We start from the raw sequence: 17,073 nt of genomic DNA on the forward strand, positions 1-17,073 counted from the left end.
ACAGAGGGGAGGTGGCCAGCTCTTTCAGCACTAGCCAGACTTCCTTCCTTGAATACTCTGCTAATACTCTTGAATACTCTTGAATTCTCTAGCTAACAATAAATTAACTGCAGTTTTCCAAAGGATTTCTGAGCATCTTCAGTTAGGCATGTAAGAGTTCCTGCCATCATGTTTCTTTCTTACTTCAAAAAAATGGACCTTTTAAGCAGCATTCACTTCACCAGTGGAACTAGAAAGCTTCAAGTACTTCTGACATATTTTTCAGAAGGAAATTTGGACTTGAGAACCATATAAAGCTCTCTGCTATACACCGCCTTTTACCTACACATCAGATGACTCATTATTGCCTATTTCAAGCTCCATAATAAACAAGAAGAGATCAGGCTTTTAAAGAAGATCCCGAGGTCCCTTCCTCACTCTGCAATCAGAAATCAGTTGAGAGAGCATGTATGGGCGTGCATTAGAGCTAAAATAAAGCTGAAAATATCATTCAAGCGTATTCAGAGTTATACACTCCCAAGTCTATGGAGCGCCTCAAAACAGTACCTGAAACAGCTTCCAGTTGTTGTGGGGAGAAAACCTCCCATCTAATGCTTTGTAAAGGATTAAAGCCTGCAAAAGTGTGAGAAGTATATCTAGCCTGGGCTACCCACAATCTCAAGACACAACCCAAACTTTTATTACTAACATGGGCTCCAGCCTCTTGATGCCACCACCTCTTCCCGGTGGGAAACAGAAAAATGTTTAAAAAAAAAAAATCAAAAAAGAAAAAGCTTTTGTTGCTCCATAACAGAAAAGGAAAAACATGAAGAAGCAAAGGAAAAGGATTTGTACTGATCTTCAGAAATGAAAACAGGGGCTGGATTTTCATTTATCTGCCAAATGATAGTAGCCAAGATCACTCAAAATAAGGACATAATCTTTCAGCCTTGCTCTCACACAAGATGCCAGGAGATCTGGTTTACTTAATTAACTTTTATAGCCTTAAACAACACAACTAGCATTTCCCCCACGTCTGATTCTTTGCGTTTTTTGCATCCCTAAGAGTTAAAAAAGCAAAATAGAATATATGTTCTTCTTATTACCTACACTGTGGGGGTTTTTTTTGTATCAGCAGTAGTCTTGGGGGATCTTCCAAAGAATTATTCACTAAGTGCTTACAAAACATTTTTTTAATTCTGTATTTGATCCAACTGTCTTAAAATGAGAGCTAGTGTCATTTTCATAAATGTCTGATTTAATTAGCCATCTAATACATTAAACATAAAAATGTGTTTCATGATTTTGGATGAAGTACTTTTATAATACTTCCTTGTAAGCATTTCAAAGAAATACAAAAGTTCTGTGAGGCATTTTAAATCTTCTGCTACACTTTAAGAAAACAAGAACAAGTTATATCTCCAAACAAAAATACCCCAGATGTTCTTCCTCAACCTAGCTGAAATAACCAAACGCAGAAACTCAAGATATTTGAGCTACACAGCTCATATAAGGCAGGCAAGCTGAAGAACAACAACCATCTTAGAAAACATCTTCTGCAAGTTCCTCCAAGCTATAAGAATTCATTCTTTAGTATTACTCTGGCAGCTGTCATTAGAAGAACATAAGCTAATGAGTGAGCAACCATTTCTTTTCCCTTCCACTTCCTTCTTATTCCTTAGAAGAAAGAAAATAAAAACCTAGAAAAACTAAATTTCTCTGAGTAACTTATGGACTTCTCACCTTACTAACCCTTTTAACCAAAATCCTTTCTGTTCCAATATAAAGAATAATTAATCACAAACTAAACATCTTAATCTTTTTGTTAGCATTGTCACTTCAAAAATAAGCTAACAACATTAAAATGTCAGTTAAACAGGTGATCCAGATCAAACTTTATTAAGACTTCACCTTTGTGAATTGAGAAGACACTTCTGGTTTTAATTGCTGATTTTCAGAATGGACTATAATAGCAGCATCATGGTGTTAAGAGAGTAAAAAAAGATGACAAAAATAAACATCTTTTTTAAACAACAAAACAAATACATCCTGTGGAGAGGGAAACAAAAGCATATTCATGGCTACAAAATAGCATTAGCAAAACACACATGGAGTAGATGACAATTCAGGACAAAAAGGAAGCAAAACAGGGAAAACTGGAACTCAGAAAGATTCAGGAGAAGCCAAGGAAGCAAAACACAAGAGCAGATGCAAAGGTAGAATAAGATTATGTCAAGGTCTTGCAGAGAAACACAAGCAGCTTGAATTTGAATGTAATTAAAGAAAGGATGACAGAGAGTGAATTTCAAAAAGGTGATGATGTGATAAGAGTAGCAAACAAAGAAGAATATCCTAGCAATAGCATTTTGTATATAAGGGTGGAGAGATGCTGATTCATATTCATGATTCACTTCCCATCAGCCACCTTCCACAGAGCCTGGAAGTCTTTCAGGATCTGAGAAAGCTGCTGAAGGAAGAAAATATCCAGGTGATTCTTGGAAATTGTTTTTAGCCTTCTCATGGCAAATTAAACAAAGCCTTAAGTCAAATAAGTCATGCAGACAATAACCTAGCTGTTCAAATACTCTGAGCTAATCGTCCATATGCATACTCTTCTCCTAGAATAAATGCAACAGGCTTAAGCTGCCACTGAGTTACCAAAAGATAAAAGTACACAAACACCAGCATACAGATTGCATTGTCTCTCATGACTGACTCGGTCACATTCAAAAACGTGTAGACTGGTGGGGGTGTGTGTGTGTGTGTGTGGAATCTTTACCCTCACACAGTAGAGGAAGAAAGTAAGCAGATGCTATATGAGATTAATATTTACTAAGTGAGCTAGAAAGAGTGGTCTAGTTCTGTGGAATATGGAGATATATAATGTGCAAAAATGAAATAGTTTCTACAGCATCCAACTTCATAACAGAAGTACAATTTTTAAAGAGTAAAATTTAGTGCTACAATGAGAGCATAAACTAATCATTCAAGAACAGTAGAGGAAGTATATAAGCACTCAAGAACATAAGCCAGCTTTCATGCTGCAATGTATGTCAAAAATCAAGCAAAAAAAGACCGTGAAGCAAGGAATCTCTCCTAACTCGATTTCACAAGGAAATCAGACTTACACAGCAACACTTAACTGATGTAGAAATGTGCCTAACACCTTTGGAGTCCAAACTTGTTTCAACAGTGGAGTGGGAATCTCGAGGATATTAATTCCCTACAGATTTTCACTAAAACAAATCAGCATAAGGGTATACTGTTCCCTATTCTCGCAAAGTAAAATTGCACAGTGTGAACTCAAAAGAAGAAATATGCACTATAATTATTTCAATCACAGGTAAAGATTAAATTGAAGATTATACTATATTAGGCATAAGCGAGTTAAACCAAATTGACAAGAAATCAAAATTTGCTAGCATTGCTATTCAGAGACATATACTGTCTATACAAAAAGAGATACAAAGATCCAAGTAAAGATGAAGAGTGAGCATTCACAGGTAATTTTTCAGACTGTAGAACGGATAATCAGAGTATAAAATAAGACTATAAAAGCTTATTTCATAGGAAGAAGAATGAACCAGACAAAAGGGTTTTACCCCAAAAGCGTTACTTTTAAACAATCAAATGCTTGGTCTCACACAACCAACCGCTTATAAATCACTGTAAGCAATGCTGACAAAACCTCAAGGGATCACCTAGTCAAATACACCTACTTAACCTTTAACCAAAATAATGCACAGCCCTGCTTGTCATTTTTTTTTTAGAAATTTAAAATCAAATACAATAGTGTCTGTGAACAAGACAGCAAACAGTAATACTGAAATCTGAACTTCTATAGAAGAATTTTTCAAAGCTTAAATCAACTGTTGGCATAAATGACAGGAACTTAAATAGTGTGGCAAGCATAGAAGAAAACTCAATATTGTTACATTAGCGGATACCTAAAGAAGATAACTCCACAGAAACAGCCATAAAGGAGAGGATTTTATACGGACATACACACAAATGAACACTGGACAAAAAGCTACCCTTTTCAAAGAATATGAAAGCAGCAGTAATACAAAATCATGAAGGACAGAAAAAAGAAGCAAAAAGCAGGAATAAGAAAAATATTTCAGCAGGTAACAGAAAGGTCTGTTAATAATTGGAATCTAACAATAACAGATTAGCTGTGACTTCCGCTTTAGAAAAATTCAGAACTTTAACATATTGTAACAATGCATAAGAAAAGGTATTCACAGGGAAAGTGGAAGAGGGAGAGAAAGATTAAATCAATCCACATCAAAAGCCAAAATGACATTGATAAATTAAGGTAACATTTGGGGGGAAAAACACATAGGACTCAGTGGGTCAAATTTGGAAATTTAGAAATTAAGTTTAACTGGGGAATAAAATAACGGAAATATTCTTTCTATCACTGTACTATGGGTTCTTTTAAAATGCCTCTCAATACATTGGAGAGGAATGAACGGATAAAACATTCTTAGAAAAAAAACTGTTAAAATGTTTGATTCCAACCTTCTTTACACACCTCAAGGAATCTTAGGGTCTGAAAACTGGCAGGGAAGAATCTTGCCTATCAACAGCATGCCACGAAGGGCATGAGCCATAGAGCAATAATATTCTTCTCCTTAGTTCTTCCTCTGCTATGTGGCCATTTCTATTCTGAAGCACCTTCTTCCCCCCTTAATTTATCCTGATAGTGAGACTGATTGCACTGGATAGGATACACTGAGAGGGTCCACCTAGTTCTGCTGTGCTAGGAAAGACTGACAAAACAGCAGAACCAAACAAGCTCTGCCAGCTGATGCTCCAGAAACACAAAAAAAGAGACACAATCTAGAGCAGCATCTCTCACAACCAACTTGCAAGCCAATGGCAGTAATTCAGGACTGACTACCTGCGCTGGAGTCAGACAGATCAAACATAAACTTTATTCCCCTCTTTTTCCCTTTACTGCTTGCTTTTCCATAGTTACTACCATTCAACAATTCTACCCTGAAGAGCTAACTAAACCCTTCTACCACTAGAATGACTGTTTGATAGTATAAGGAACACATCAAGTACTCCTTTGCAGAAAGAGCATGTCTGGTTTATCCCTGCAGAAGTATCTGGGTTTATTTTTCAAAATATTTTAAGTCTGTTCTGATTATATGTAGCTTAGTCAGTACACTTCTAAACTTTGTCCTGAATTTCTCACTCTCTTGTAATTAAACCAGTTTATTCAGAACCCCAAGCTATTTTAACCTATTGTACAGAGACCAAGCAACCTTAAACACAGAGGTAGTTGACTTATGGTACCATAACAGCATACTGGGTTTCATAAAACAATAGCACCCAACTCATTCAAAGTTAACAGATTTTTTTTTTTTTATAAAAACATATTAATGGGGTAAAAACCCTCAGGTACATGTGCTTTACTGAATTTAGACAGTGAAATAGCAAGTGGTGATAAAAAAACAGGAAGAAATAGCCAGCATCCATTTTTTGTTCTGGTGTTGAAAAAAATCAAGAGGATGTTCCCAAACCACAGCATAGTGTTACCGGAATAGAAATTTCACCATCCACAACAACAAAGAGATACAATGTACTATTTGTAATATACTTCAGATCAAACATTATAAATTAAAGATCCAGGGACTTATACAACTCTCACTAAGACTCTCAACAAAATTCAGTTTTCTGGACCATTCTTGCAAATATTTGGAAATACCTGGAAAACAAGAAGATTCTAGTGGATTGTCAATACTGTATAAATAATTGAGAAGGATAAAGGAAAGTTTCAGAATGCTGTCAATTATCTACCTCCACATAAATTGAGAGTAAAATAATGTAATAATTAGCTTGGTTTCTACCACGAAATTAAAAGCGAAACCACAGTAAAAGCCTTGATTTCAAGGATTATTATTACTGCCAAGCAAAATATGGCTTCTTGAAATGTTTACAGATTAGTTAACAGAACTAACTACACCAATTACCCTACTTTGGTTTTTCTAACATATTTGGCTAAATATCACATGACATTTTAATTATTTGCTTTAAAGTCTCAATTTATGAACAGGAAACTCTGTTGATAGATTAAAATAAAATATTTGAGATCCAGACTCCTATTTAGCAGAAAACATCAGTGAACATGATTTCCTAGTGAAACTCCCTACAGACTGGCAATGATCAGGTAGACACAATGAGATATACAAGTTACAGCTTCATCAAATGACCTGAATCATGTTTAAAAACAGTCACAGTTCAACAAAATGTATTTAAATATTTTAAATACATGTAATAATTTATTGTGATTTCCCCCCATTTAATATTAATTTTTACTGTCTTTAATAATTGTGTTTAAGAGATAAGCTGCATTTCTGGTGTGAAAAATGACAGGACTGCTTTTTGAACTTTTATCATCCCTGCATCCGGGAGGGCACCACCCATAGTTTAGAAGATGTATTTCATGTAAGTCTAAATATTGTGTTTTATTATATTTATTCAATAATGTTTTTGCATTGAATGCATCTTGACATAAAGACAATCGTTTAAGAAATTGGAAAAGAAGTTGCAACTGCAATATTGGACAGTCTTAGCAAGAGACAATTCAGAAAAATTATTAAATCACAATGTGTAGTTATCTAACATAAATGCAACACAAAATTAAAGAGGGATAATGCAATCCTTGTGTGTATAAAAATGCAGTGTATGCAGAAGCCATCTTGCTTCTGCACACAACCTACAGATAACACTGTTCAGTGCAGAATATCAGAAAGACTGCAGACAGCAAGTGTGGGATGGCTGCAGCATCAGTACCTTTATTGCTGTTACACATGTATCAGGTATCTGCACAATGTGTAGACTTGAAATTTCTTAACTGAAGACTTTCAAAATCTTCCTGGCAGGCAAAAAAAGTGAATTTATATCTAATTTAGTACACAAGACCACACAGACTTACCTCATCTGTACAGCTACAGACATGATTTGGTATTTGTTTATCTTCTGAAAAAAATGGTTACAAGCTGTACTCCTTCCAGAGTTCAAAGAAAAAAAACAACAAAAAACCACCAATCAACAGACTTGCATAAAATACAACTTCTAATTATGGATGGTGCACTCTCAGTCACAGGGAAGATAAAAGCTCAAAAAGCAGTGCTGTCAGTTCTAGTACCAGAAATGCAGCTCATCTCTTGAAGTGCTTTGAGAAACAGACTTCAGAATGAACTGAAAGATCCAACATGCCCAGTGACAAAAACTAAAACTTCATCCTACTCAGATTAAATCTTTAGTTTCTGCTGTTCTATAAACTGGAATTTGACACATTCATACAACATTCATCACCTTGATGAACAATCATCTTGACTTGAAAAAGTTAAAAAGTGACAGAAGGTTTGAGAATGCAAGGACAATTTTTAAGGATTATTCTCATAAAAATGCAAAGTAGCAGAAAATTTAGTTCAAGATGAGTTTATAGCAAAATTATGCTTTTGAGATAAATATCTTAACACTTACAGCAATACTCAAAGAGTAACTGTAGTCTAGGAAAGCTAATCTCCCTACACTTCCTTTACAGTTGATAGAGAGAGATAAGCATATTTAGAGAGTTTTAAGGCACTTAAATGCAAGTTTCCTGCTTTGAAGGAACCTCTTTCCAAATGGTATAGAGTGCCTCTATTGGCTGACCCTTCATAAGCCCACTCCGTTTCAAGTACACAAAAAAAGATAAGACTGTAATTGGCCTCAAACAGAAAAGCATCTACTTTCCTCAAGAAGACCTCTTTCTTCACCTAATTCAAGTTTTACAGAACTTCTCCATTTCCTGCATCTGTTATTGCTTCAGCAGCAGCCAAAGCACTCCCTCTGACAGCTCATTTCTCGACCTAACTGAAGAATGACTCTTCTGATACATCAAGCAAATCTGTCTTGAAAGTCATCATGCTTTTTTTAGGATTGTTGTTCATGATTTCAAGAAAGAAAAAAAAAAACCAACCAACAAACTATTATGAAACCAGCACAGGAGTTGTAAATTGAGGAAGGGTCACAACAGCTAAAACTTGCTGACAGATGCCACAGTGACACCTTACAAAATATTTCAGTGTTGCCAATTTTGCAACAGAACATACTGGCTAGAAATCAACTGCTCATACTCCTCTACTCTTGCCTGAGACCAGATTTTCTCACAAAAGTATGTTAAAAAGTAATAGACACAGTTCACTGAGCTGCAAATAACTGCATCACTGCCTCCAAATCACTCTGGTGTCTTGGAAATTTATCACCACCACCACAGTGGAACGTCTCAGAGCATCTCAACACTAAGAACAAATTCCTTACCATTAACTAAGCTATAATGCTACACAAACTGATTAATATTTTTCACATCATAAATACGTTTAAGGCTTACTCAGTATATTAAGATAATACTATAGTGCCCACAAATACACAGGGTAAAACACTCCTGTGATGTTTGTAACTTCTTCCTAATTTACTGTGTTACGTGAACTGAGTGGCCCCATAAAAGGCTTCTCACAGAAAACAGGCGTATGAAATTTTCATCCATACAATCCCATGGAGCATGCACAACAGTGAGTGTTAGAATCAGATTTAGGTGTTTCTGTTTCTCCTTCTAAAAATCTCAGTGGTGCTCTTGGCTCAGCACCTGCTGCTGTCATTTGGAGGCCTACTGCTGAAGCTGTCACAAGTGACATCAATGTTAGTTTTACTCCAAACTTATCACTGGCAAGTCAAAATACTTGTGAAGGGCTAAAGGTGTTACAATGAAAATCATTCCCCACTGCAAATGTACCTGCATGTCCCCTATCAAAGGCCCTACAGGACCCTTCACAGCATATACCTTAAAAGAACACAGTATATCTCTCTTCCTTGTGACAGAAGAGTTGTTGCTCAAAGCACAGTTCTTGCTGCACACTACATAAGGCAGCAATTCAATGATGAAATCCAGAATACGATAATATAATGATTTCTCTCATCTTCTTCCGTTACCTTGCCACCAAGTTTTCCCACCACATTAACATACCATCATCATCTGGAGCTTCTGCCTAAAATGCCTTTCCTGGACCACACTTCAATCTTTCTTGTTCAATATCCCACGTGCTGTCTTCGCCATCATAACTGTACATTCAGCCCGACATTTCTTCCATTATTTCTATCACCAATAATAAGAACACAAAATGCTTAAGAGTCTCATAATACACTAACATAGAATATTTAAGCAAGATGTTCAAAATCAAAAGATTTTTTTACCACACGTATAATATGCTTGTGCATCATTTTTGTAGCCAGCAGGTCTCATTGAGCAGGACTAGAAGGACAAGCTTGTAAGTTTTAATCCACATTCAGTAGGCACTGTTTTTAAACCGGGTGACCCACATAGGCCAACACATTAATATACCACTAAACGATTATCAAGTACACCAGCTCTTTCTCACTTTGTGCTTCAGTAACAATATTTAGCTTCCTGAAAACCAGAAAAAAAAAAAAAGTAATTCAACTCAATCCCTCATAATAACATTTAAACCAAAATGTAACAATGGAAACCTAGCTCTGTCAAAACATTCAAGAATCAAATGCAAAGACGTGAAGAAGCTTATCCTCGTAAGATCTCCCTCTTGCATCTCCCATAGCACACCCCGTAGCAGTGGGTACCAGATCATGACAGTGACTTCTATGATGCCACATAATCACACTTTTCCCTCAAGTGATAAAAATAGAAAACCCTCATAAATACAACTAATAAGGTAAATCAACTACAGACTCAAAAGTTGCAGAGTAAGGATTACTATGTACATGCCCACATCAAATCATTTTTAAGACCACAGTTCCATTGCTAAGGTTGCATTTCTATCAAGGGAGTAGTCCTGCTTGTCTACAGTAACTATCGCTTTGCAGCTGAACCTCAATGACAAGCAGGAGATCTAGTGCCAACAGTTGAAAAGACCTATTTTACGTTTTAACTAACCATCAGCCTAGCTAACTGATCTCACACCTCTACAGCACCAATACCAACACAAAGAAAGGAGCAAGAATTCATGCTGGAACCAACCCTCTTGGCCACTGCACAGATTTGGATCTTTCTAGAGGATCTTTCAAAAAATGGCATGTGTAATGCAGGGATTTCCAGGGAACTACAAACAGTTAAGTGTGACCTATAACAAACAAATTAGAAATAATGGACATATAGATAATTATGATAGAGCAGGGAAGAGTATATATGGCTGTTCCAAAAAGAGATCCTCACTTTCAAATCTCTTGGCGCACTCTGAACATGTGTATAAAGATCCGAACTCAGTCACGATCATGGTCTAGTTGGATTTCCAGTGCTGGAAAAGTCTCACCAAAGGCTTTCTTGCAGTCACAGCATAAGAAAAAAGACAGACCCTTGCATGAATAAATTGGTTAAAATATAGAAAACGTAGGACAGACATAGTTGGTGTTCTCACAAGGAAGGAGGGTACCAGTGGGGCTCCACAAAAGTCCATGTTGTTCAGCATATTCTAAATTATCCAAGAAAGAGAAGCAAAGTGAAAAGTTTATTGACACTACTGGGCCTATCAATACGATATTATGTGGGAGAACAAGGAAAGGCCTGACTACAGCAGAGGAGACAGTCTTTCTCAGACTAGAAGACTGAGCAATAAAGCAGATGATAGCCACAGATGAATGAAAGTGATGCAAGGAGGGGCACGGAGGAGAGAGGGAGAAAAGCAGTCCTAACTTTGCACATAACAAACCAGTGGGCTTTGTTCTGAATACTGCCAGCACTCAGAAGTGAAAGCCAATGTTGGGAATTATTATCAAAGAAATCAGCTCAAAACAGATCACTGTCTGCCCATTCTGAATATCACTAGCAGTCCTGGGGCCTTCCGCTCCAGAAGAGGATGCAGCAAATACAGTAGTTTCAGAAAAGAGCAAAACGTACAACTGAAGGCACAGAATGGGTTCTACAGGGGTATTTCTGGTTTCAGAAATATTCAGGTGGAGGAAGAAAGTGATAGAGGGCTACAAAATCATATAAGGAACAGGAAGATAGATTATTCACTCTCTCCCAAAAGATATATGGCACCAAAGGAAACCAGTACAAACTAAGTTCGGAAAAAAAAAAGAAGGTAGATTTTAACATAGCAAATAGCGTAACTGTAGAATTTCTTACCAAAGGATATTTGGATGCCAGACATTTAGATGCATGCAAGAAAAGGATTGGCCAAGTTTGAAGATAAAAATCCAACAGCTACTATATACACAAAAACCACATCAGATTTAGAACAGATCTTTACTGAAAACATTTAGTGATTGAAAGAATATTCAAGCTAACTATGCTTGCTTTGTTCTCACTCTTCCGTAAGCATTCATTCATGCTTACCACTGGAGGAAGAATACTGGATTACCTTTTGTCTGATTTCATTAAGATTAAGATTTTACCTAAAACTTGTCATCCACTTCTCCAAAAAGTTTTAAATTTTCATTTGATAGTCTCTTTGGTATTCATGATAGTGCCAATATTACAGACACAGAGCCTTAACAGATATTCTCTAAACAAAACTTGCTACAGCAGCTTAAAAAGTCATTCACTACACTATCCACCTCAGCCCTGACAGAGGTTACTGCACTTACTGGTACCAGCAGTGCAAGAAACTCTAATACTTTCTACCCATTCAGTTATCATCAAGCCATTATGGAAAAAACAAAACAGTGCTTAAAGGTTTAGGGGTTTGCCATTCCAATTCCTTTTTTTTTTTAAATACAAATCCTCACACTGGAGTTACAGTAATTGTGGCACTGCTAAAACTACACACAGTCAGTGTGACAAAACAACAGTTAAATACAGGTTGAGCTTTACCAATCAGTTTTCAGAAGTATGATTAAAAAAAAATATTTAGTGTGACAATTCTCATGTTCCTCAGTAGAATATCTTATTTAGATTTTCCTTAGAAGCTTAATTACTGCTTCTGTCAGTATTATAGTTATCTTTTTTTTTTAATTCAAACAACAGCTTGATACAGATGTTTTGCAGTTTTCAAATCCTTGTTCAAAGGTGAAACTAAGTTCCCATTGTTATCATTTTTGTAACATGGCATTAAAACTGTTGGCATTTACTGAACTCTCTTGTCTAAATTATTTTTAAAATAATTTTAAGGATAGGTAAGAAGTAATCAACATTGACTACTTGAATACTTCTTCCAGCAAGAAACTAACGGACACCTTTAACAATCATTATTGGTGTCTGTTTTGTTTTTTGTGAAGGCAGCACTGCTGAAAGAATCGCACAATTTGTCCCATCTGTGACTTAGCCTCAAAAATTATGAGTAAAATCATTTACATAAGTCAGATAAAATGGAGTAAATCCAGGGAACATGCTGAACACATCTGTTTCATGGCTGGCTCTGCAACTCTTACAATAAAGCATGCCTATAGGATAAAAATTTCTTCTACTATGTCATTGGACTGTATGATACCTCAAAATGGCAAAAGGCTTGTCCAGGTACAATTACACTGACAGAAGGTATCTTAGCAATACAACTTACTTCAAAGACAGCACATGTATAAAATAGACTGGTAAAGACACCTTTTTGCCAATAGAAGCTGCATTTAACTCTAGGAGAACTTGTTCTCAATCAAACAAGTTTCCTGTTGTAGAGCAGGCTTATGTTCAAAAGCCACAGGGATTGCATGTGCTGGGAAATAGATGTGGAAGAGCAAAACTGCATGCTTTCCTGTAGAATATCTTATCAAACAGGGACCCTGTTGAGTCTAGAAATGCTTAATACAAGAAAACTAACCTGAAATAGAGATTGAATTCAATACAGTATAAGGTTCTATTCTTTGGAAAGGTAACTCAAAATTCGTATTTCTGAAGAGATACCTGATTTAACAAACACTAATAAAAGGTCCTGTATTAACAAATGCAGGAGTCAAGAACCTGATGATGTTGGGGAAAAAACAAAACAAAAGCCAACCATACCAGCGCACACACACCCTAGAATGACATTTTAATAAGGCTGTCATGTTACTTCTGCTGCAACTTATAGAGTAAGTTAATTACTCTGTTGCTGTAAGACTTAGTCTAGGGAACTTTGAAAAAGATACAGACAAATCACACAGAGTCCAGTGAGAGTTAACAACAAAAATCCTGAGAAAACACGACCTGTGAAAAAAAGGCCTGTTTGCACAGTTTAGTAAAGAGAAGTCTGAAATAAAAGAAGACAGAGGAACAGACTTCACGTATGCAAACAGTTGGTGCAAAGATTACAGAAATCATTATCCTGCATGACTAATAATAGCTGGACAAGAACTAACTGGCTTAACTAGCACCAAGACAGAGACTTAAGTTAAATATTAAGAAAAGGCTCCTAACTATAATGATAGTTATGCACTAGCTATAAATAGGCACAGTGAAGAGGTGTGGTATTCCTCTCTTTTGAGTTTTTTTAAGAACAGATCAGGCAAATGTCTGTCAGACATAATTTCAGTGTATTTGCTTCTGCCTCACAGAAGGGACCTCATGAAATCCCTTCCTTTCTTACACATCTATCATTTCTTCATTTATCCAAATGAGAACTGTTTATCAGTGTTATCACACCTGAGCTTCAAAAGTACAGTCTTCGCAACATCAACATCTGAAACATTTGAATTTTATTACATTGCTGTCATCAGACTGTTAGTGTGCTTAGCACAAAAGATCTCAGGAACACAAAAGCAGCATCTTTTACTACTGCAAATAACCCACAGAAGTGGATGAATGATTGAATAGAAATATAGAAATAGAAGCAAGTGAGGAAAAATAGTGAAGGACTCAAAGAAAAAAAAAAAAGGCTGAAAACAAAGCCACAGCAAACAAAAAACCCTTCAGCTTACAGAAAATTATTTTCCTCTCATGTGAAAAACTAAGTTACAGTTTGCTGGTGTAATTTCAAAAACATGCAATAATTTGAGGTATAGAAGTAAATGTAAATAAAAGACTTTGCAAATGGATAGGAAAAAGTCGAGTCTCTATAGGCCTCTCTACATTACCAACTCACAACTCTCAGTTTCTAAAGCACGCTGCAGGTACCCCTGCTTTGGCCTTGTTCAAGTAAGTCCAACTTCAAATGACCTCATTAAGCTGAGCTCTAAACTATGCCATATGTGCATTTGTGGGTCAAGTGTCTCTAGAGCAATGGTTCCCACAGATGGAAATCAGTGCAGTATCTTAACACAGAACTGCATCTTCCCTTCACCCACTGTCACCAAACCTTCTGCAGCTTCTCCAAAAATATACTTAAGGTGCCTATGTTAAAAGCATCTCAGAAAAACATGCAAACAAGCATGTTTAGTCTAAGAAATTAGGTTAACATAGAGCCATAAGCTGCATTACTACATTACTAAATGAAGATCTCATACTAAGATCCAGAAGTGAGAATCATGACTCATGCACTACATTCTGAACATGTTCCCACTGCCCAGTTATATGTTTACAATGCTATTTTGCAAGATATGTGCCATTATAGCTGCTTCATTAGGAATACAAAATACCAGAATATTAAAAGAGCAAATGCAGTATTTACTCTTTCAAAAAAAAAAAAAAAAATTCTTTTTCTTCTCTTCCACAGCAAAAATAGTGTGGTTAATAGAATTCACTGATTCTTATTGTGTTTTTTTTTTTTTTATTTAATACTGTTTCAGTTCTACTTCAGAATTTTAAAAGCTTAAATTTAGAAATTAAGCTTTCAGCACAGGAAATTAACAGTTTGCTAATTAGAATTAACCTACGTAGATTCGCTAGTCAATACACATATTTACATTGTGTAAATGTAAATAAGCTCTGCAAAAGTAACAAGATGTGCTTAATTACACTTATCAGTCATCAATCATTTATTTTTCTCCAAATATTAAATAGAGGATATGTTAACAGTAAAGATCTAAAAAGCAATTATTGGAAAATACGTTTATTACTCCAGACCGAATGTGTACCTCTCGATCTATCAGAACACCTGTGGCTGTGTGTTTGGCGGGAGAGGGGGAATCAATGAAGGAAATCACTCTGTTATCATTCTCAAGTTGCATTTTATAAGAAAACATTATTTTCAGTTCAGAGAAAGCTCGGTTAGAGAGCCACTAAACAATCTGTCACAAAAAATATTACATGTTATTAACTACTTTTTACTTAGTTTGCTGATGTAAAAAGTCAGCCTGCAGTAAAGATGATATAGATGAAAAACAAAAAAATACCTAAATATTAACACTGTATTTTAGGAATTTAGGATTTAGGAAATCATAAGGGGAAAAAAAAGTAAAGTAAAAACTATAAATGTGAATTAAATTTACAGCATGACCAACTTAATCTTGTTCCCTCCAGAAGAAAACTGTATCTTTATAATAAAACAGTAAGTCTCCTGCATTTAGCCTCAAGTGGCTTTAAATTCCACAAGTCTGTGCATTAGCTACTTTTCCCAAGAGCCACAGCAAAGAACCACTAATGGGTCTATGACCAAATTTGAGAGGTTATTTATTTTTACCATAAATTGTCTAGAATCTTATCAACATAAAGAAAAAAAAATGTTTAATATCATGTTAGGGAAGCTCATGCAAGATAATGCCCTTGTTACACTATGTTAAAAAATTCTACCTGTTGCAGATATTTGCCTACTCACATGTACCACATAAAAGCTCTCAAGATTACCAAATGCCACAGCTATCTTCTAAAAAGTTTCCTCTGGCAGTTCAGAAATCTCAGCAAGCCAAAACAAGCAATTCAGAAACATCTGTTTTCTTCACCGTAGTCTTCCATTAGTGTCAGGTAAACCCCTGACACACAGTTCATCAAGACAAATTGTACACAGATTTTTCTCCAGCAATGAGTCAATTTGACAAACGTTACCTTGCTATTCTGCTTTATCAAAATACAATAAAAGTTGGGGAAAAAAATTAATTCATTATATAGAGCCTCATTATCTGAATCAATATTTGGGTTCAATGCATTTTCAGAGGCAATCATGATGGAACATGAATTGTATAGAAAATAGGAATTATAGCAAATTCTTATTTTTTAATATAATTCTGAGGAAAGCAGTTATTTAAAAAGGCATACATGAAAGTAAAATTTCCTCATACAGTATTTCTGTTATTTTCAAATGACAGTGAAGGGTTTAGCCACAGCATAATGAAAAAAAAACCCAAACAAGAAAATTCCTCCAAGGTTTTCCAGTGTAGCATAAATACAAACTCATCACTGCCCATTCCCTTAAAGCTACCCATAAGGGAATTCCACAGGAAAGAACACTTTCTAGGATATTCTGCTAATAAGTGCTATGCCATGAGAAAATCCAAGATGTTGTGCAAGACAAGCATGTCTTTGCCATATACATAGCAAGACATTTCTGAAGGCCTCTTACACTCTGCAATGTGCTGCATTGTTTAAAGAAAAGAAACGTTATAGCTGAGAAACATTTTCTGCGCAAACTAGAAATCCCCCTTATTTCAAGGCAGGTTCTATTATCTTTTACCACCCTCTTAGAGGACACTTCATGTTACCATACGTATAGCTTAGAAGGGCTCAGCTTATTTAATGCTTTGATCTTCACTAATTCCACAGCCAAAAACTAAAACCAGATTTACAAAGCAAGAGAGGAAGCCAGGAAAAAGAAAAACCACAATCTCGTGGGTGCTGCAATGCACCTCAAAAGCAATAAGGGGAAAAAAAAAAAATCTAACATTCACTTCTTCCCCCCGACAAAAATATCTCTCAGAATCTGACCTATATACCCACTCCCTGGCACTACTATCACTGCAGAGCAATTTAAAGACAAGAGACCACAGCATCAGTACGCAATCACAGGAAGGTTTACGGTGACATATAAATATTTGTAGAGCTCGTAAAATCCTTAAGATTCTGCAGTTGTAACATAAATAACTAACACCCAGCCCCCACCCCCCCAAGTAACCGCACCGCCGCGTACCTCCGCCCGCAGAGACGGTGCCCGCGGCGGCTCCCAGCGGTGCCGGTGCGCGCTTCTCCCCCAGCTCGGGCACCTCCTGGATGCCGAAGCCCCCCACGCCGGCGGCCCCCTCCAACGCGCCCCGACAAACCCGCCCCCCGAAACACAGCGGCAT

At 36.3% G+C, this 17,073-nt stretch overlaps 1 protein-coding gene across 1 annotated transcript in view; it reads right to left on the minus strand.

The window, feature by feature from the left end:
- MAP3K2 (mitogen-activated protein kinase kinase kinase 2) overlaps positions 1 to 17,073 on the minus strand; it is a gene marked incomplete at its 5' end in the record, with an annotated part of 47,082 nt that extends 30,009 nt beyond the window's left edge. The window contains one exon of the mRNA XM_082001178.1: positions 16,920 to 17,073. Within this exon, the coding sequence (XP_081857304.1) occupies positions 16,920 to 17,073 (154 nt within the window). The remainder of the gene's footprint in view (positions 1 to 16,919) is intronic.

Source organism: Phaethon aethereus (assembly GCF_964289735.1).
Source record: "Phaethon aethereus genome assembly, chromosome: 6".
Classification (NCBI taxonomy): domain Eukaryota; kingdom Metazoa; phylum Chordata; class Aves; order Phaethontiformes; family Phaethontidae; genus Phaethon; species Phaethon aethereus.